This window comes from Rhizophagus irregularis, chromosome 4, assembly GCF_026210795.1.
Source record: "Rhizophagus irregularis chromosome 4, complete sequence".
Classification (NCBI taxonomy): domain Eukaryota; kingdom Fungi; phylum Glomeromycota; class Glomeromycetes; order Glomerales; family Glomeraceae; genus Rhizophagus; species Rhizophagus irregularis.
Window position 1 is genome coordinate 377,558 of NC_089432.1, and position 13,612 is coordinate 391,169.

Sequence of the window (13,612 nt, forward strand, 5' to 3'; positions counted from 1 at the left end):
TACAAAATTATTGCACTGAATTAATGTCTAAAGAACAGAAAAAATTTTCTAATTTGATTGATTTTATTTCACTTTCAGAAAATTGTTTGATTTCTCTTATTCAAAATGACAACTTTTAAATGAAGTGATGTTCAATTTGGTAACATGTACTTAAATGGGTATTGCTCAAAATTCTGAACTTTCTTCGGATCTTTCAAGTTATTCAAAAGATGATTTCAATACTTTAATAAAGAATACTTTACAACAATTTATTCCTTTAATTAAATTCTATAATTTAACTCCAAATGAATCTGTTGATAAAGTATATCCACATAAAAAATCATACCCGAAGAATTACGAGGTAAATTAATTCAAACAAATATCAAACCGGAACCAAAGATAGTAACAAAAGAAATTAGTTCAAAATTATTGATTCAAGAATTATTACATTACAACATGTTGAATTAATCTCGAAGTGAATTGATAAATTAGAAATTACCGACAAAGTGAAAATTTTGTACGAATTCAAATCAATTCTTCGTGGATCTCGTGATGGATTTTCATCTCGTGAATTTCATAAGATCTGTGATGATCTATAGTGAAAGCTACTATCCGATTTTCTAATCATGATGTATTTGGCATTACTAAAGATAGTTCTATATTCTCTTTCAAGAATAAGGTTTTATTTTTATTGAACGCCTATCGAGCATACAAAAAGTTTGACTAAATGACGTATACGTATGAAAATATATATATAGTATACAATAAAATGACACAAAAAGGATGATTCCTATTTAGAAACCTATACTGAGATAAAACAAAAAAAACTATCCTTTGAGAAGTTTTCTAGTCTTATTACTTATACTACCTACACTACTCTCTGTATCTTTTGTGCTCTTGTTGGTATCAGAAATTACCTTTTCAGGCGCACTTGATTCTATCAAACTCATGAATTCATTCCCACGAAGGAGTAATTTGGGCCTTTTTCTTAGTTTCGACATTTTCACAATATTTTATCACTTTTTAGGAAAAGACGCATGAGAACAACTCTCGTTCAAGCAGGATCTTACTCCACAATCACAAATTTAAAACTCCTCCGTTTATCTACACATATTTTCTATACCTTTCAACCGTATTAACCACTTCCTCTTCATCCAACTCATCTCCTAAAACATGCGCAATTTCTTTATTCAAATTTATCGAAGAGCAACCACTTTTTGCAGGTAAATTCACGATAGTCTTCCTTGATTCATGTTATTCCCTTCGGTAATCCATTTCCCAATTGTGGCGCTCTCGTTCTCATCGATGGCAATCGCTTCATTCTGGCTACTCTTCTTGAAAAAAGGATTCATCTAATTCTTTAACGCATCTTTAATCTCTTTCGCACTAGCCTCCTTCGTAACCTCCTTCGTAATGTTTTGTTTAGGAACCGGATGTATCGTCTGTTCCTTTCTTGACGATTGAATCTTTCGCGAAGTAAACTTAATGTGACTTGATTTACCCCTTCTACACCTTCTTCAGTCACACTTTATTTCCAAACTACTCTTAAATCCTCTTCCGATTTGAATGTTGCGACAAAAAGTGTCGAATCTTCCTCGAGCACACATTTTCCATAACTAAAATTATAATTCTCAATCAAAAAACAGTTCAAATATGGTGTTGATATATCTGACACAAAAAGAAGATAAATTTAAGAATGGGATACGTCGGTGTTATTTATAGAATTTTTTTTAGATTACGGTGATAAGTTGAAGGATATCTTTCAACAAATCCAATGTAGTTGGTACGTCATAAACGTGATCTCACGTGCGACCGCTATTTGACGATCCGCCGAAATTTAGTAACTAAACTCCTCAATGGCCCTTTACATTATTAATTAATGGTCGTACTAGAATCTATTATTGGAAAATAAGTTTTATCTGATGTTTAATTGAAAAAAGAGTGGCATTGGATATATTAGCCCTGTTCATTTCCGGTCGGTTGCATTTTTCAGTCGGATTTTGTTGTACAAAAATTATCCAATAAAATTTTTTTATTTTCGATCGCAAATTGAACTGCTTTAGATTGAAATTTAGTTCGAACTCCTTCTATTGATATATATTTTTTCTTAAATGTCACCTAAACAGAAATTATCTAATTTTGGTTGGTTATTTTGGCGTTCGACAAAAAAACCCCAAAAAAAAAATGGGCTAAAAGTTCAGAAAATGGTTGCGTTGTACAAACTGATCAGCCCAATCAAAATTAACTTAAATCTGACCGACCGACCGGAAATGAACAGGGCTATTTTGATCACATCAAATCACCCCATTTTCCGGAGATCTAATTCGTTCCTCAAAAATCTTCCGTTGCCATTTTTGCCATTTTGGGATTCCAATCGCGTGCTGAAATTTTTGCTGCGCCGGCCGGAAAACGAAAATTCCCAAGAAACCGAAATATCCAAAGCGCAGAATAAAGACCTCCACTATCGAAAAGTGTATCTTGTCTGATTATTCCTAGTCCTTTGTATGTACTTTCCGTCAACTTTTGTTAGTGCAGCACCTCGCCTTGGCTTCTTTTTGGTCGTCACTATTACAGTAAAGACAAGAAATACTATTGCTTCCAAACTCGTAAATTAATCACGTGATTAGACTTTCGGATGTTTTTTAATTACCAAATAAATTTTTTGATAGAATACTTATTTAGTTCAACAAATATTCTGTATTTTTTTTTTATTCAATACGAAATTCGAAAATAATGTATGATAATAAATTTTTACCAAAATTATCTCAAAATATACTTGAAATTTTAGAAGAAAATGAATTTTATGATATTACCATTGAAGTTGGTAATGACCCTTACGTGAAAATTTTCCGTGCTCACATGGTCATTCTAAATTATCGTTCTCCTTATTTGCGAAAAATTTTATCAACCAGCGTTAATGAAAAGAGGGATAATGGAACTTTGACACATATTAAATTACCAAATATTTTACCTGAAATTTTTCAAATGATATTGAGGTGAGAGTTGGAATAATAATTATCACGACTTTTTCTTTCAAAAAAGAAAATATATGTTTATATGCTTACGAAAAAAATTCAAATAGATACATCTATGGAGGAAGACTTTCTTTGGAAGAATATGATACTTCGGATATTATTAAAATTTTGGTTGCTTCTAGTGAACTTAATCTTCAAGAATTAATTACTCATCTACAATTATTTTTGATTGAAAACAAAAAGGATTGGATGGAGCAAAATTTTAACTTGATATATAAAACAAGTTTTGAAAATAATTCTTTCTTGGAATTACGAAATTTTTGTACTGAATTGATGTCTAAAGAACCAGAAAAAATTTTTAATTCAATCGATTTTATTTCTCTTTCAGAAAATTGCTTGGTTTCTCTTATTCAACATGATAATTTTCAAATGAGTGATATTCAAGTTTGGGAACGTATACTTAAATGGGGCATTGCTCAAAATCCTGAACTTTCTTCAGATCCTTTAAGTTATTTAAAAGATGATTTTAATACTTTAAAGAATACTTTACAGCGATGTATTCCTTTAATTAAATTCTATAATTTAACTCCAAATGAATTTGTGGATAAAGTATATCCATATAAAAAAATCTTATCCAAAGAATTACGAGATAAATTAATTAAAGATTTTATAATTCAACCAAATAACAAACCGGAACCAAAGACGATAACAAAAGAAATTAATACAAAAAGTATTGACTCAAGAATTATTACATTCCAACATGCTGAATTAATCTCGAAATGGATTGATAAATTAGAAATTACCGATAAAATCAAAAATTTGTACGGATTTAAATTAATCCTTCGTGGATCTCGTGACGGATTTTCATTCCGTAAATTTCATGAGATCTGTGATAATAAACCTCGTACTGTATCAATTATTAAAGTGAAAGATAGTAATGAAATTCTTGGAGGATATAATCCGATTGTATGGGAATCTAATCATGATGTATTTGGCACTACTAAAGATAGTTTTATATTCTCTTTTAAGAATAAAGAAAATATTGAAAATTATGTTTTAAGTCGTGTAAAGAATGAAATTTATGCTATATATAATCACATTGATGGCGGTCCGTTATTTGGTTGTGGTGACTTTTTTTTATATGGAAAATATGGCTATGATAGGAGTTGTTGTTATTATTCTGGATATTATGACAAATTAATTAGAGAAACTAAAGACCATTTTTCCGTAGAAGAATATGAAATATTTCAAATTTTGAAAGAATGATTAATATTTTAATAATTAAGGATCCTAGTGTATTCCTCCTGATATATATATATAATTATTAGTTATTACGGATTAAGTAAATTATTCAGATCAAATAGAAAAAAAGATTTTTTTCCAGGCTTCTTTTGTTTAATAAAATTCTACTTTTCAAAGAATAAACCAATTGTTATTAATCGTAGGAAAAGTTGAATAAATTTGTTCTTATAATAATGTTAAATGTATGAATTGATAATTGGTTTAACTGATTTAGTATTCCAAAATGTAATGTCTAAAGTTATTCCTCGTTGTGAAAAATTATTTCATACAGTAAATGATGATAATTTTCTGGTTCTCTTTAACAAATAAATGGATTTACCTTTTTTATCTTTTTTCCAGAACTCTTGTGAGTGTTTAAGTAAGAACATTTTGCTGTGTCTAGAAATGTGTCGAGTTAGATAAATTACGTGACCAACCTTCGGTCGAAAGATTTCTCAATTCTACACTTACTGAAGGTACCAAAACAAAATATTTCGTGTTCGTGTGGTTATTTTAAATTATCATTCTACTTATTTGCGAAAACTTTCTTATCAGTTTACCAAATATTATACCTAACTGAATGATATTGAGATAAGTTTTTTTTTAAAAAATAATAATAATAATAATAATTATAAGGTAAGGGCAGTGAACATATCTTAGCTAATATTAGTTTCATAACTATGAAAGAGCTTTACCCCTCCACCCCCAGGTAAGATTTTTTTTAGCCAATAATATTTAATTTAACCAATAAAATGTTTAATTTTGTGTCACGTAAGATTTTGCATTAGCTAATATATGTCATGGCTCTAATAGGATACTTCGAAATCTTTGCTAGTGGAAATTAGTCTCCAAGAATTAATCTTTAAATAAGCTTTGATAATAGCACTTCCGTGAAACTAAAGATTTACAAACCTGACGCTCACAATTCCTGACAAATCATAATCCCGAAAATTAACTTAAATCCCAAAACTACGTAAATCCACTTTTAAATACTAAATATTACGTCATTATAATGTAATTGTCAGGAGGATAATATGTTTTGTGATAATGAATGTCAGGAACAATGTGGTTTAATTTTTTGGATTATGATTTGTCAGGACCTATAAAAATTTTATCCGGTATCTCTGTAAAAACTCCGTAAAAATGCGCCTTTCAGGGATCTATTCACGGAAAATGTAAATAATTCGATAAGTTCCATGATATAAGGTTATTAATTCCGGAAATATGAGCCTTTTATGGAATAAAGATGGAATATAAAAAACGGATCGTCTTTTTTTACTGGGGGATTGTGAGCTCGGGATTGTGTTGTAACAGGATTCTGATCGTTGGGATGTCGGTGAAATCCTATTTCCAACGAAAAAGAGGTTATATTCATAATAGTAGGTGGATGATCAATGATAATTGATGTTGTTGATTAATAGTATCACGTGATTTCAAATCCGGAAGAAAGTACATGTTGAGGAAGAGGATTTTCGTCAGTATCCATATTATCTGAAGGAAAAATATTATCTATTTTTTCCATATCATCTTTTATATGAACAGCTCTAATTTTACTAGGTCGTTGTTCAGAATTATCTTTAGAAGATGATGTATGAACTGAGTAAGTTTCTTCTGCTATCTCAGTGTCGGTTTGTGTTCTTTTTATATTATCTATATTTTTTTGCAATTTTAGTTTTGAAACGAGTATTGTGACTTATTTTCTATTTGTAACTCACGTCGGAGAATTCAAAATTTAATTATTTAGTAATGTTAACTAGTCCAAAAAAGTTTTTCTAATAAAGTTCTTTAGCGAAATTTTTGGTCAAAGGATCGACCGATCTCCAACTGAGAGTCAGAGTAATTATTCGTAAATAAATCGCATGATTATGCCTTTCTGTGTTTTTTTTTCGGTCTAAAATTGCCAAGTAAATCAATAATCAAACATTTATTTAGTTCAACAAATATTCTGTATTTTTTTTTTATTCTTCGTTTCTCTGAAAAATACGAAATTCGAAAATGATGTATGATAATAAATTTTTACCAAAATTATCTCATAATTTACTTGAAATTTTAGAAGATAATGAATTTTATGATATTAATATTGAAGTTGGTAATGAACCTTACGTGAAAATTTTCCGTACTCACATGGTTATTTTAAATTATCGTTCTTTTCATTTGCGAAGAATTTTATCAACCAGCGTTAATGAAAAGAGGGATAATGGAACTTTGACACATTAAATTACCAAATATTTTACCTAAAATTTTTCAAATGATATTAAGGTGAGAATTGGAATTAATAAATTATGACGACTTTTTTTTTCAAATATACATATATATATATATATTTACATGCTTACGGAAAAATTCAAATATTTTTATTTTAGATACATCTATGGAAGAAGACTTTCTTTGGAAGAATATGATACTTTGGATATTATTGAAATTTTGATTGCTTCCAGTGATTTTGTCTTCAAGAATTAATTACTCATCTACAATTATTTTTGATTGAAAACAGGATTGGATGGAACAAAATTTTAACTTGATATATAAAACAAGTTTTAAAAATAATTCTTTCATGGAATTACGAAATTTTTGTACTGAATTGATGTCTAAAGAACCAGAAAAAATTTTTAATTCAATCGATTTTATTTCTCTTTCAAAAAATTGTTTGATTTCTCTTATTCAACATGATAATTTTCAAATAAGTGATATTCAAGTTTGGGAACGTATACTTAAATAGGGTATTGCTCAAAATCCTGAACTTTCTTCAGATCCAAATTTTCATTTAAATAATATAGCCTAATGATATAACTTGCTAGCTGAATGAAACCAAATATAAAACACAGAACCAAATAATTTATCTTTTTTAGTCAGTATAATAGTATTGATGCTCCAATAATATTAAATTAACCGAAATTGTCCTAAAATATTAATTTTGTCGATATTTATTAAGTTTAAATAATTTTAAATTACTCGTAATTAAAAGTTACAGTCACGTGATAATTTGTTTGTACAAAACGTCCAATCAAAGACACCCCCCCTATTCAATGACTTTGCCGATAAAAATTAAAAATTAAGAATATATAGATAATCTTTTTTTTTTATTCACCAAGTTCTAAAGTTACAATAAAAATACTGTCAATATATTTTCTTCATTTAATAATGGAAGAAGTATATACTTGTATTCGTTGCTCTCAAAGCAAAACAACAAGTTTTTTTCTTAGTAAAAAAGGAAAGGAGTTAAGAAAAGTTGTTCTCGCTGTCATGAAAGCATATCTGTTAACAATTATTAATGAGAGAATTCGATAAACAAAACCAAAATAACAAGTTAAATGAGATGTTTTTGATTGGACTTTTTGTTTTGTAGTACAAAAATATCACATGGCTGTAACTTTTTGGTTACGGTGCTCTTGGAGTAGTTATAATTTTTATCTCAACCATGTGACACTACTTTTACAATCAAGTAAAATTAGACGATCAAATTAAATGTTTGAGATGCAGATCCCCTTAAAAACGACGATAGCCTAAGACAAAAGTTAGTGAATAAAACAAAAGGAAAAGGAAAATAGTAATCGTTATAATTGAAAGTAGTATTTCTTTCTTTATATATTTTATTATTTGTTTTTAATTGATTTTTATGATATTCTTTTTAAATTTACATTAAGAGGATTTTGTAATAGATTGTGAGGAGTGCATAGAAAACTTTCTTTTCAGCTTAAGTATTAATGGATATATTGAGAAAGATGGTCCATTATATTATTACTTTAATAATAAGAAGATATATAAAAGGAAATCAATTATAAAAATTGTACTACAAAAGTTTATATTATGGTTCTTGATCATTTTGATCATTTATATTATTGTGAAAAATGTGGTTATAGTAAAATATTAGAAAAATATGTATATTACGGGTATTGCATACTGCGGACTAGTGGAGGTATATATGTGTGATTAAAACTCTTTTTATAAATGAAATTATATATTGTAATTTATTAATATTTTCGAATAAAGTGTTTTTTATAAGTTAAAAGAATTGCATTTTTTAATTTAACAATATATACAGATTGCGCTATTACGCTATATAGTTGTTGGTGTCAGAAGTCAGAACTGTCAGATGATCTCAATTTATATTGTCATTGTACGTAATTGGCTATAGTTTATTATAATGCATTCCCAAAAGGAAGGAGTAGGTATAAATTTGGTTAGGATCATGCAGCATCTATTGGGTGCATTTTTATAAATATTAAAAAAATTGATATCTTAATAATTTTAGCTATGAATAAATTAGTATCTTCTATATATATAGCCTAAAAAAGTATAATTTGTTATTTTGTGACGATATATTATTTGTGCACAAAATTACAAATTATTAAAATTTTTTAAATTTTCGATTACATTGTATTAGTCATCAGTTATCATCCAAAGTAAAAAATGCGCCTTTTTATTTTTATTTATAAAGGTAAAAAGACAAAAATAAAAAAAAATATTTTATTAACAAAAAATGGTGCTTTCTTTGTTAAAATAAAATAAACAACAACTATTAATAAATATAATTTAAATTATCTTGGATCGGCCGGATAATCAATCGAATTAACTGGCAGATCCTACATTAATTACTATTTTTTCAATATTAATAAATATTTATTGGTGAATATTTTGTGATTTAGTGAATGGATAGGCTGCTGCGGCAAATTTGGTGAGGTGTTTATTTTTTTTGTAATTTAGGTTGGTCTTATGGTTATGGGTAAATGGATCAATTTTGTAATTTAAATTTGAGTTACCTACCTATGGATGAATGGATTGGCTGCTACTGATATATGCGGGTGAATATCTTTTTTAATCAATTATCAATTACATTTTTTTTTAAATAAATTTATTTTTCTTATAGTTTAGATTCAACCTTACAGTTATGGAGTTTTTTGTAATTATACTTAGAATCAACTGCTGCGGTAACATTGATATATACAGGTGAATTTTTTTGATTAATTATTAATTAAAATTTTTTATTTTACTAACTTTTTTTATTAAACTTATTTTCTTTATTATTCTTATTTGTTTATTAAATTTATTTTATTTAATAAAATTTATTTTTTTTATACTAGTTTAGATTCGGATCAGCTGCTGCGGCAAATTCGATATGTTCAATGATTATTAATTAGTAATCAATAATTTTTTTTAGCATACTTGTGATGTATGTTGAGGTTACAGGTTTAAATCCTCCCCTCATGTACTATCTCAACATTGATGTCCTCCCAAAACATGGTCTAGGTTTGGTTTGAGTAGCAATTTTTTTTTTTTTTAAAAAAAAAAAAATATTGGGCAATTTATAAGTAAAATCTCTTTGAAAAACAATTTATATGAACGAGGGAAATAATTTTAATATCTGTAAACCTATTCTGTTAAAATTTTTTTATTATACTTAAATGAAAAACAAAATTTATTATTCATTAAATAAATTATTTAAATTATTTATTATTTTATTAGTACAAACCAAATTTCGTAGCATTGCATTACTATCGAAATCTTCCAGCTTGGATTGTTCAATTAATGAACAATCTGAAATAAAGAGTCACCCATTCAAGGAATTAAACATATAAAACAGTCTGTTTACCTATCTGTTTTTGATTTACATTTCAAACCCACCCATTAAATTTAATGATTGCACATATCACAACTGTCATCTATGTACTTTCTGTATCTAATGAAAGTATCAATAGTGGTATCTTACAAAAAGGTACCTTCGGACTCGCTCTTATCCTTGAAATCCTTTACTCCTGGTTATGAAACGGAATGATCAGGATCATGTGAATTTTTGTTATGCTGGGATCGCACATTTCCTTCCATCACTCACGTCACGTACGCGTTATAATATACGCCAGTTTAAGTTGCAAACACTCAAAGCATGATGTAAAAACTATTAAACTATTAAAAATAATATTTTATTAGTGATTCATTTGTATTAATACATCTAGAACAATTACATATATTATTTAACTAATCAATCTTAAAGGCGGAAAACTAGTGCACATGATGATCTCATCCTACAAATCTGCAATAACTTATTGATCAGGGTAAATAATTTAGTGTAAGGAGTAATGCAAAATGCTACTTTCTTGCAATCTTGCTGATTTCCTTTTGGATGGTGACGCTTCTAGCGGCTTTTCATTGGTGGGAGAATATTTCTGTACCTTACGCGATATATCTTGTAATTTTAAGTAATAGTCCATTACCCTGCTCTATAATGTCAAATATGAAATTAGATCAACAATCATTTTTATAAAGTGATTACAGGACTCATACCTTGGAGAAATACACTTTTTCAATCACCTCATCAATCACATACAACTGGTCCTTGTTGTCTGGAATCGTAAAGTTCGTAACAGTGCCTACAATGTGTAGACCTTCTTTAATATGGTGCATCAGAATATATTGTTGTTTCACGCTCTAAAATGATAAAGCAAGATACGATGAATAATTGATCAATAACTGTTACACAAACGTAATGTTACTTACGGTACACAAGCACACCCAAGCTTTGAATATTTAGAAGTTATTCTTCTGTTGCATTGCGTTTTAAGTGGTGCTGGCGTTGATAAAAAATTGATATTTGAATCACTATAAAGATAAACAGACTGTGAGCTTTACTGCATAAATTCTTCAAGGCAAAGAATATCCAATAATTGCAAACCTTTGAACAGTTTTCCATATCCCCACAGCATCCGGTAAGATCCACATTCATCACATTACCCACCACTTCCAAAAACTAATCTCAATTTCACATGCATTCACATATATCCTTTAGGATTCCATCAGGGTTTGACCCAAGGCTTACACGAGACTTTTGGACTTTTGTTTAATTTCAATGTCTTTTTCGTAAATTGCTCTCTATCTCTTCACTAGAAAATATAATATTTGATAAATAAAGAGATTATTATTGTGTATGTACAAAACTACATATATAATAACATACTGATGTTGTCGCTCATATCTTAAAATGCCTTCAGAATTATAGGATTAACAAATGATTCCTGATAAGCTAGCTCCAATGTATTTGCATCTTGAAAGGTGAGGAGAACAAAAATACACTAAAAGATAATATAAAATTAATGACTGTGTTATGATACATTAAGTGACAAGTTATGCTTACAATCACTGATAGATGTCCTCATAGTCTTCGTAATTATCACTTGAAAATACATCATCATCATCTATCCTTGCTTCCTGGATAAAGACGAAAGACAACCAAGTCAAAAACTAATTTTGAGGAAGCAATTCATAAGATATAATATACCTTTCTGGACAACTCTTCACAAAGGAGGTTTACAGTTGTTTTGGAAACCTTTTGAAGTTCATCAAAAGAAGAAATAATATTAGCATGTGGTGCCATGCAAAAAAAGCTGCCACCTTTTCCATGGCAAGTGACGTTAAATTAATGTTAAATAAAATTAAGAACCTTATTAAATAAAATACATTGCTTGGTTTATTATTACATAAAAATTATAAGACACGAATTTTGGGTTATAAAAATATAATATTTATTGGGTTAAGATTATTACATTGTGAAAATAATTATAAGATTAATAAATGTAAGAATAACCTTTCCAGAATCATCCCCCTCAAATTCTCTCAAAAGTTACTCTTTATATAACGAATTTAAGGGTACTTATTTTAGGGTTATTAATTTATAATGTTTCACTATCCTTTAATGTTACATCATATTTACTATTATTATTAATGTTTATCACAATGCGGGTCTATTTGTTTCATAATGAAATGATCTTCATCACGTGATCATTAATATTGCGCGAGGTGGTTTAATATTATTATTACCTAATAAATTACTGACCTATTTACTACTTTTAATTTTGATAAAATTATGACACTACAGCGGCATAGACCAAGAGAGTGGATATGCACACTTCTCCTGTCGAAGCATACTTCTTAGAAGGAAGTAATCCATGCACCACATGCAGCCACCGCCAGCAGAAGCACCACATCGACGATGGATGTGGACTACTGGTAGCTCGGACCACCCACACGCGAACAGACATCTGTTTTTGTGAAAGAGGCTGGTGACCGTCCACATCACGTGAAGTTTCTTCCTCCTATCTTACTCTCAAAACCAGCATACCTTTGTTCTCCTATTTTATAGGAGCTTTTTGGCAACACATAATTTTGCACCAGTTATGTTTCGAGACTTCGTCATATCAGCGGCTTCCAACGTGACTTCGGATCCAAAAATTGTTAGCCTTTTCTTCTTGAACATTCCTTCCCAACCATTTTCTAATCCTGTTTTAAAAGCGCGTAATACTTGTTCCCTTGATAAGCTACTCGGTCGTGATTTTACCGTATTGTGTAAAAAATGCGACAGCTTCCACTCCAAAGGATTTACTCTATCGAAATAATCTGAGACATACCGTGGCAACTCCATTGTTTCTTCTTCCACTTGTTCTTGTTTATTTTGGTGCGCTCTAGCTTTGACCATAATGCAATAAATAATATTTTGTATTGTATCTTCAAAGTTTCGTGGCTTATCAAAAAAGGGAAAGTAAGTTTGACGTGAACATAAACAACAAACGCGAAATTGTAGGAAACAAACTCACATATATACAGTACTTAAATTCTGCATTTTGGTTTCATGCACGTGATTCCATACACACGGATTGAGTAGTGCGTGATAATTAATATGTATTACATAAAGTTGCAACATGTTTTATAACAATTACATATGATTTTATTTGAATTATTTTATTCATCTTCACCATCAATTTCTTCATTATTTATTTCCTCATCCATTTTAGTAAGAACTTATTACAGATAACTTTATTAATTCAAAGAAAATTGGGTGAAAGAAAGGTTCCGAAGTAAATTGTAATTTTATCGCGTATCATTAATTTATAGTATATTGCAAAGTTAATAAAAAATGGTATAAAGTCTATTTTGATGCGCAGTCATGCACATGCATGGTGCGATTGGTGCGTGCTGCATAGCATGTTATCATCACTACTATCATGCACCTCTACTTATTTCACATGGTTAATGGTTGATTGATTGAGATTTAGACATTTTCCACGTCATACAGAAACCTGCCAAATTCAAAAATATATCAGATATATAGCAGGTGTGCTTCTGTTAAGTGTTAACTCTCTTATAACTCGATGTTTATGATATATCGGACATATGTTAGAAATCAGGATAAAAATATGTTAGCAATCTATCGAATATATATTAAAAATATAATATTTTTTTATATAATAATCATATATATCGAATATATTTTAAATCTTATGACGGGAGTGATCGACATTCATATTTATTATTAAACTATTACATTTAATCATAAATTTTGTTATCTATCAAAAATAATTAAAAAATATTTTTCGGCAAAAAATTTTCTA

At 28.8% G+C, this 13,612-nt stretch overlaps 4 protein-coding genes across 4 annotated transcripts; 2 read left to right on the top strand and 2 right to left on the bottom strand.

Moving 5' to 3' along the window:
• Positions 1 to 2,712: 2,712 nt before the first annotated feature.
• On the top strand, positions 2,713 to 4,220 carry OCT59_023459 (uncharacterized protein; the record flags this gene model as incomplete). The annotated part of the gene is made up of 3 exons (XM_066134702.1): positions 2,713 to 2,975; positions 3,062 to 3,510; positions 3,619 to 4,220. 3 exons carry the CDS (start codon positions 2,713 to 2,715, stop codon positions 4,218 to 4,220), a joined length of 1,314 nt encoding a protein of 437 aa, XP_065990799.1.
• Positions 4,221 to 6,230: 2,010 nt separating this feature from the next.
• Positions 6,231 to 6,452, top strand: OCT59_023460 (uncharacterized protein; the record flags this gene model as incomplete). The annotated part of the gene is made up of 1 exon (XM_066134703.1): positions 6,231 to 6,452. One exon carries the CDS (start codon positions 6,231 to 6,233, stop codon positions 6,450 to 6,452), a length of 222 nt encoding a protein of 73 aa, XP_065990800.1.
• A 3,842-nt stretch (positions 6,453 to 10,294) lies between these two features.
• OCT59_023461 (uncharacterized protein) lies at positions 10,295 to 10,949 on the bottom strand (the record flags this gene model as incomplete). Its single annotated transcript, XM_066134704.1, has 4 exons — positions 10,295 to 10,450; positions 10,515 to 10,656; positions 10,728 to 10,829; positions 10,903 to 10,949. 4 exons carry the CDS (start codon positions 10,947 to 10,949, stop codon positions 10,295 to 10,297), a joined length of 447 nt encoding a protein of 148 aa, XP_065990801.1.
• Positions 10,950 to 12,360: 1,411 nt separating this feature from the next.
• On the bottom strand, positions 12,361 to 12,699 carry OCT59_023462 (uncharacterized protein; the record flags this gene model as incomplete). The annotated part of the gene is made up of 1 exon (XM_025325507.2): positions 12,361 to 12,699. The coding sequence occupies one exon, from the start codon at positions 12,697 to 12,699 to the stop codon at positions 12,361 to 12,363; it is 339 nt and encodes a 112-aa protein (XP_025180874.2).
• Positions 12,700 to 13,612: the final 913 nt, after the last annotated feature.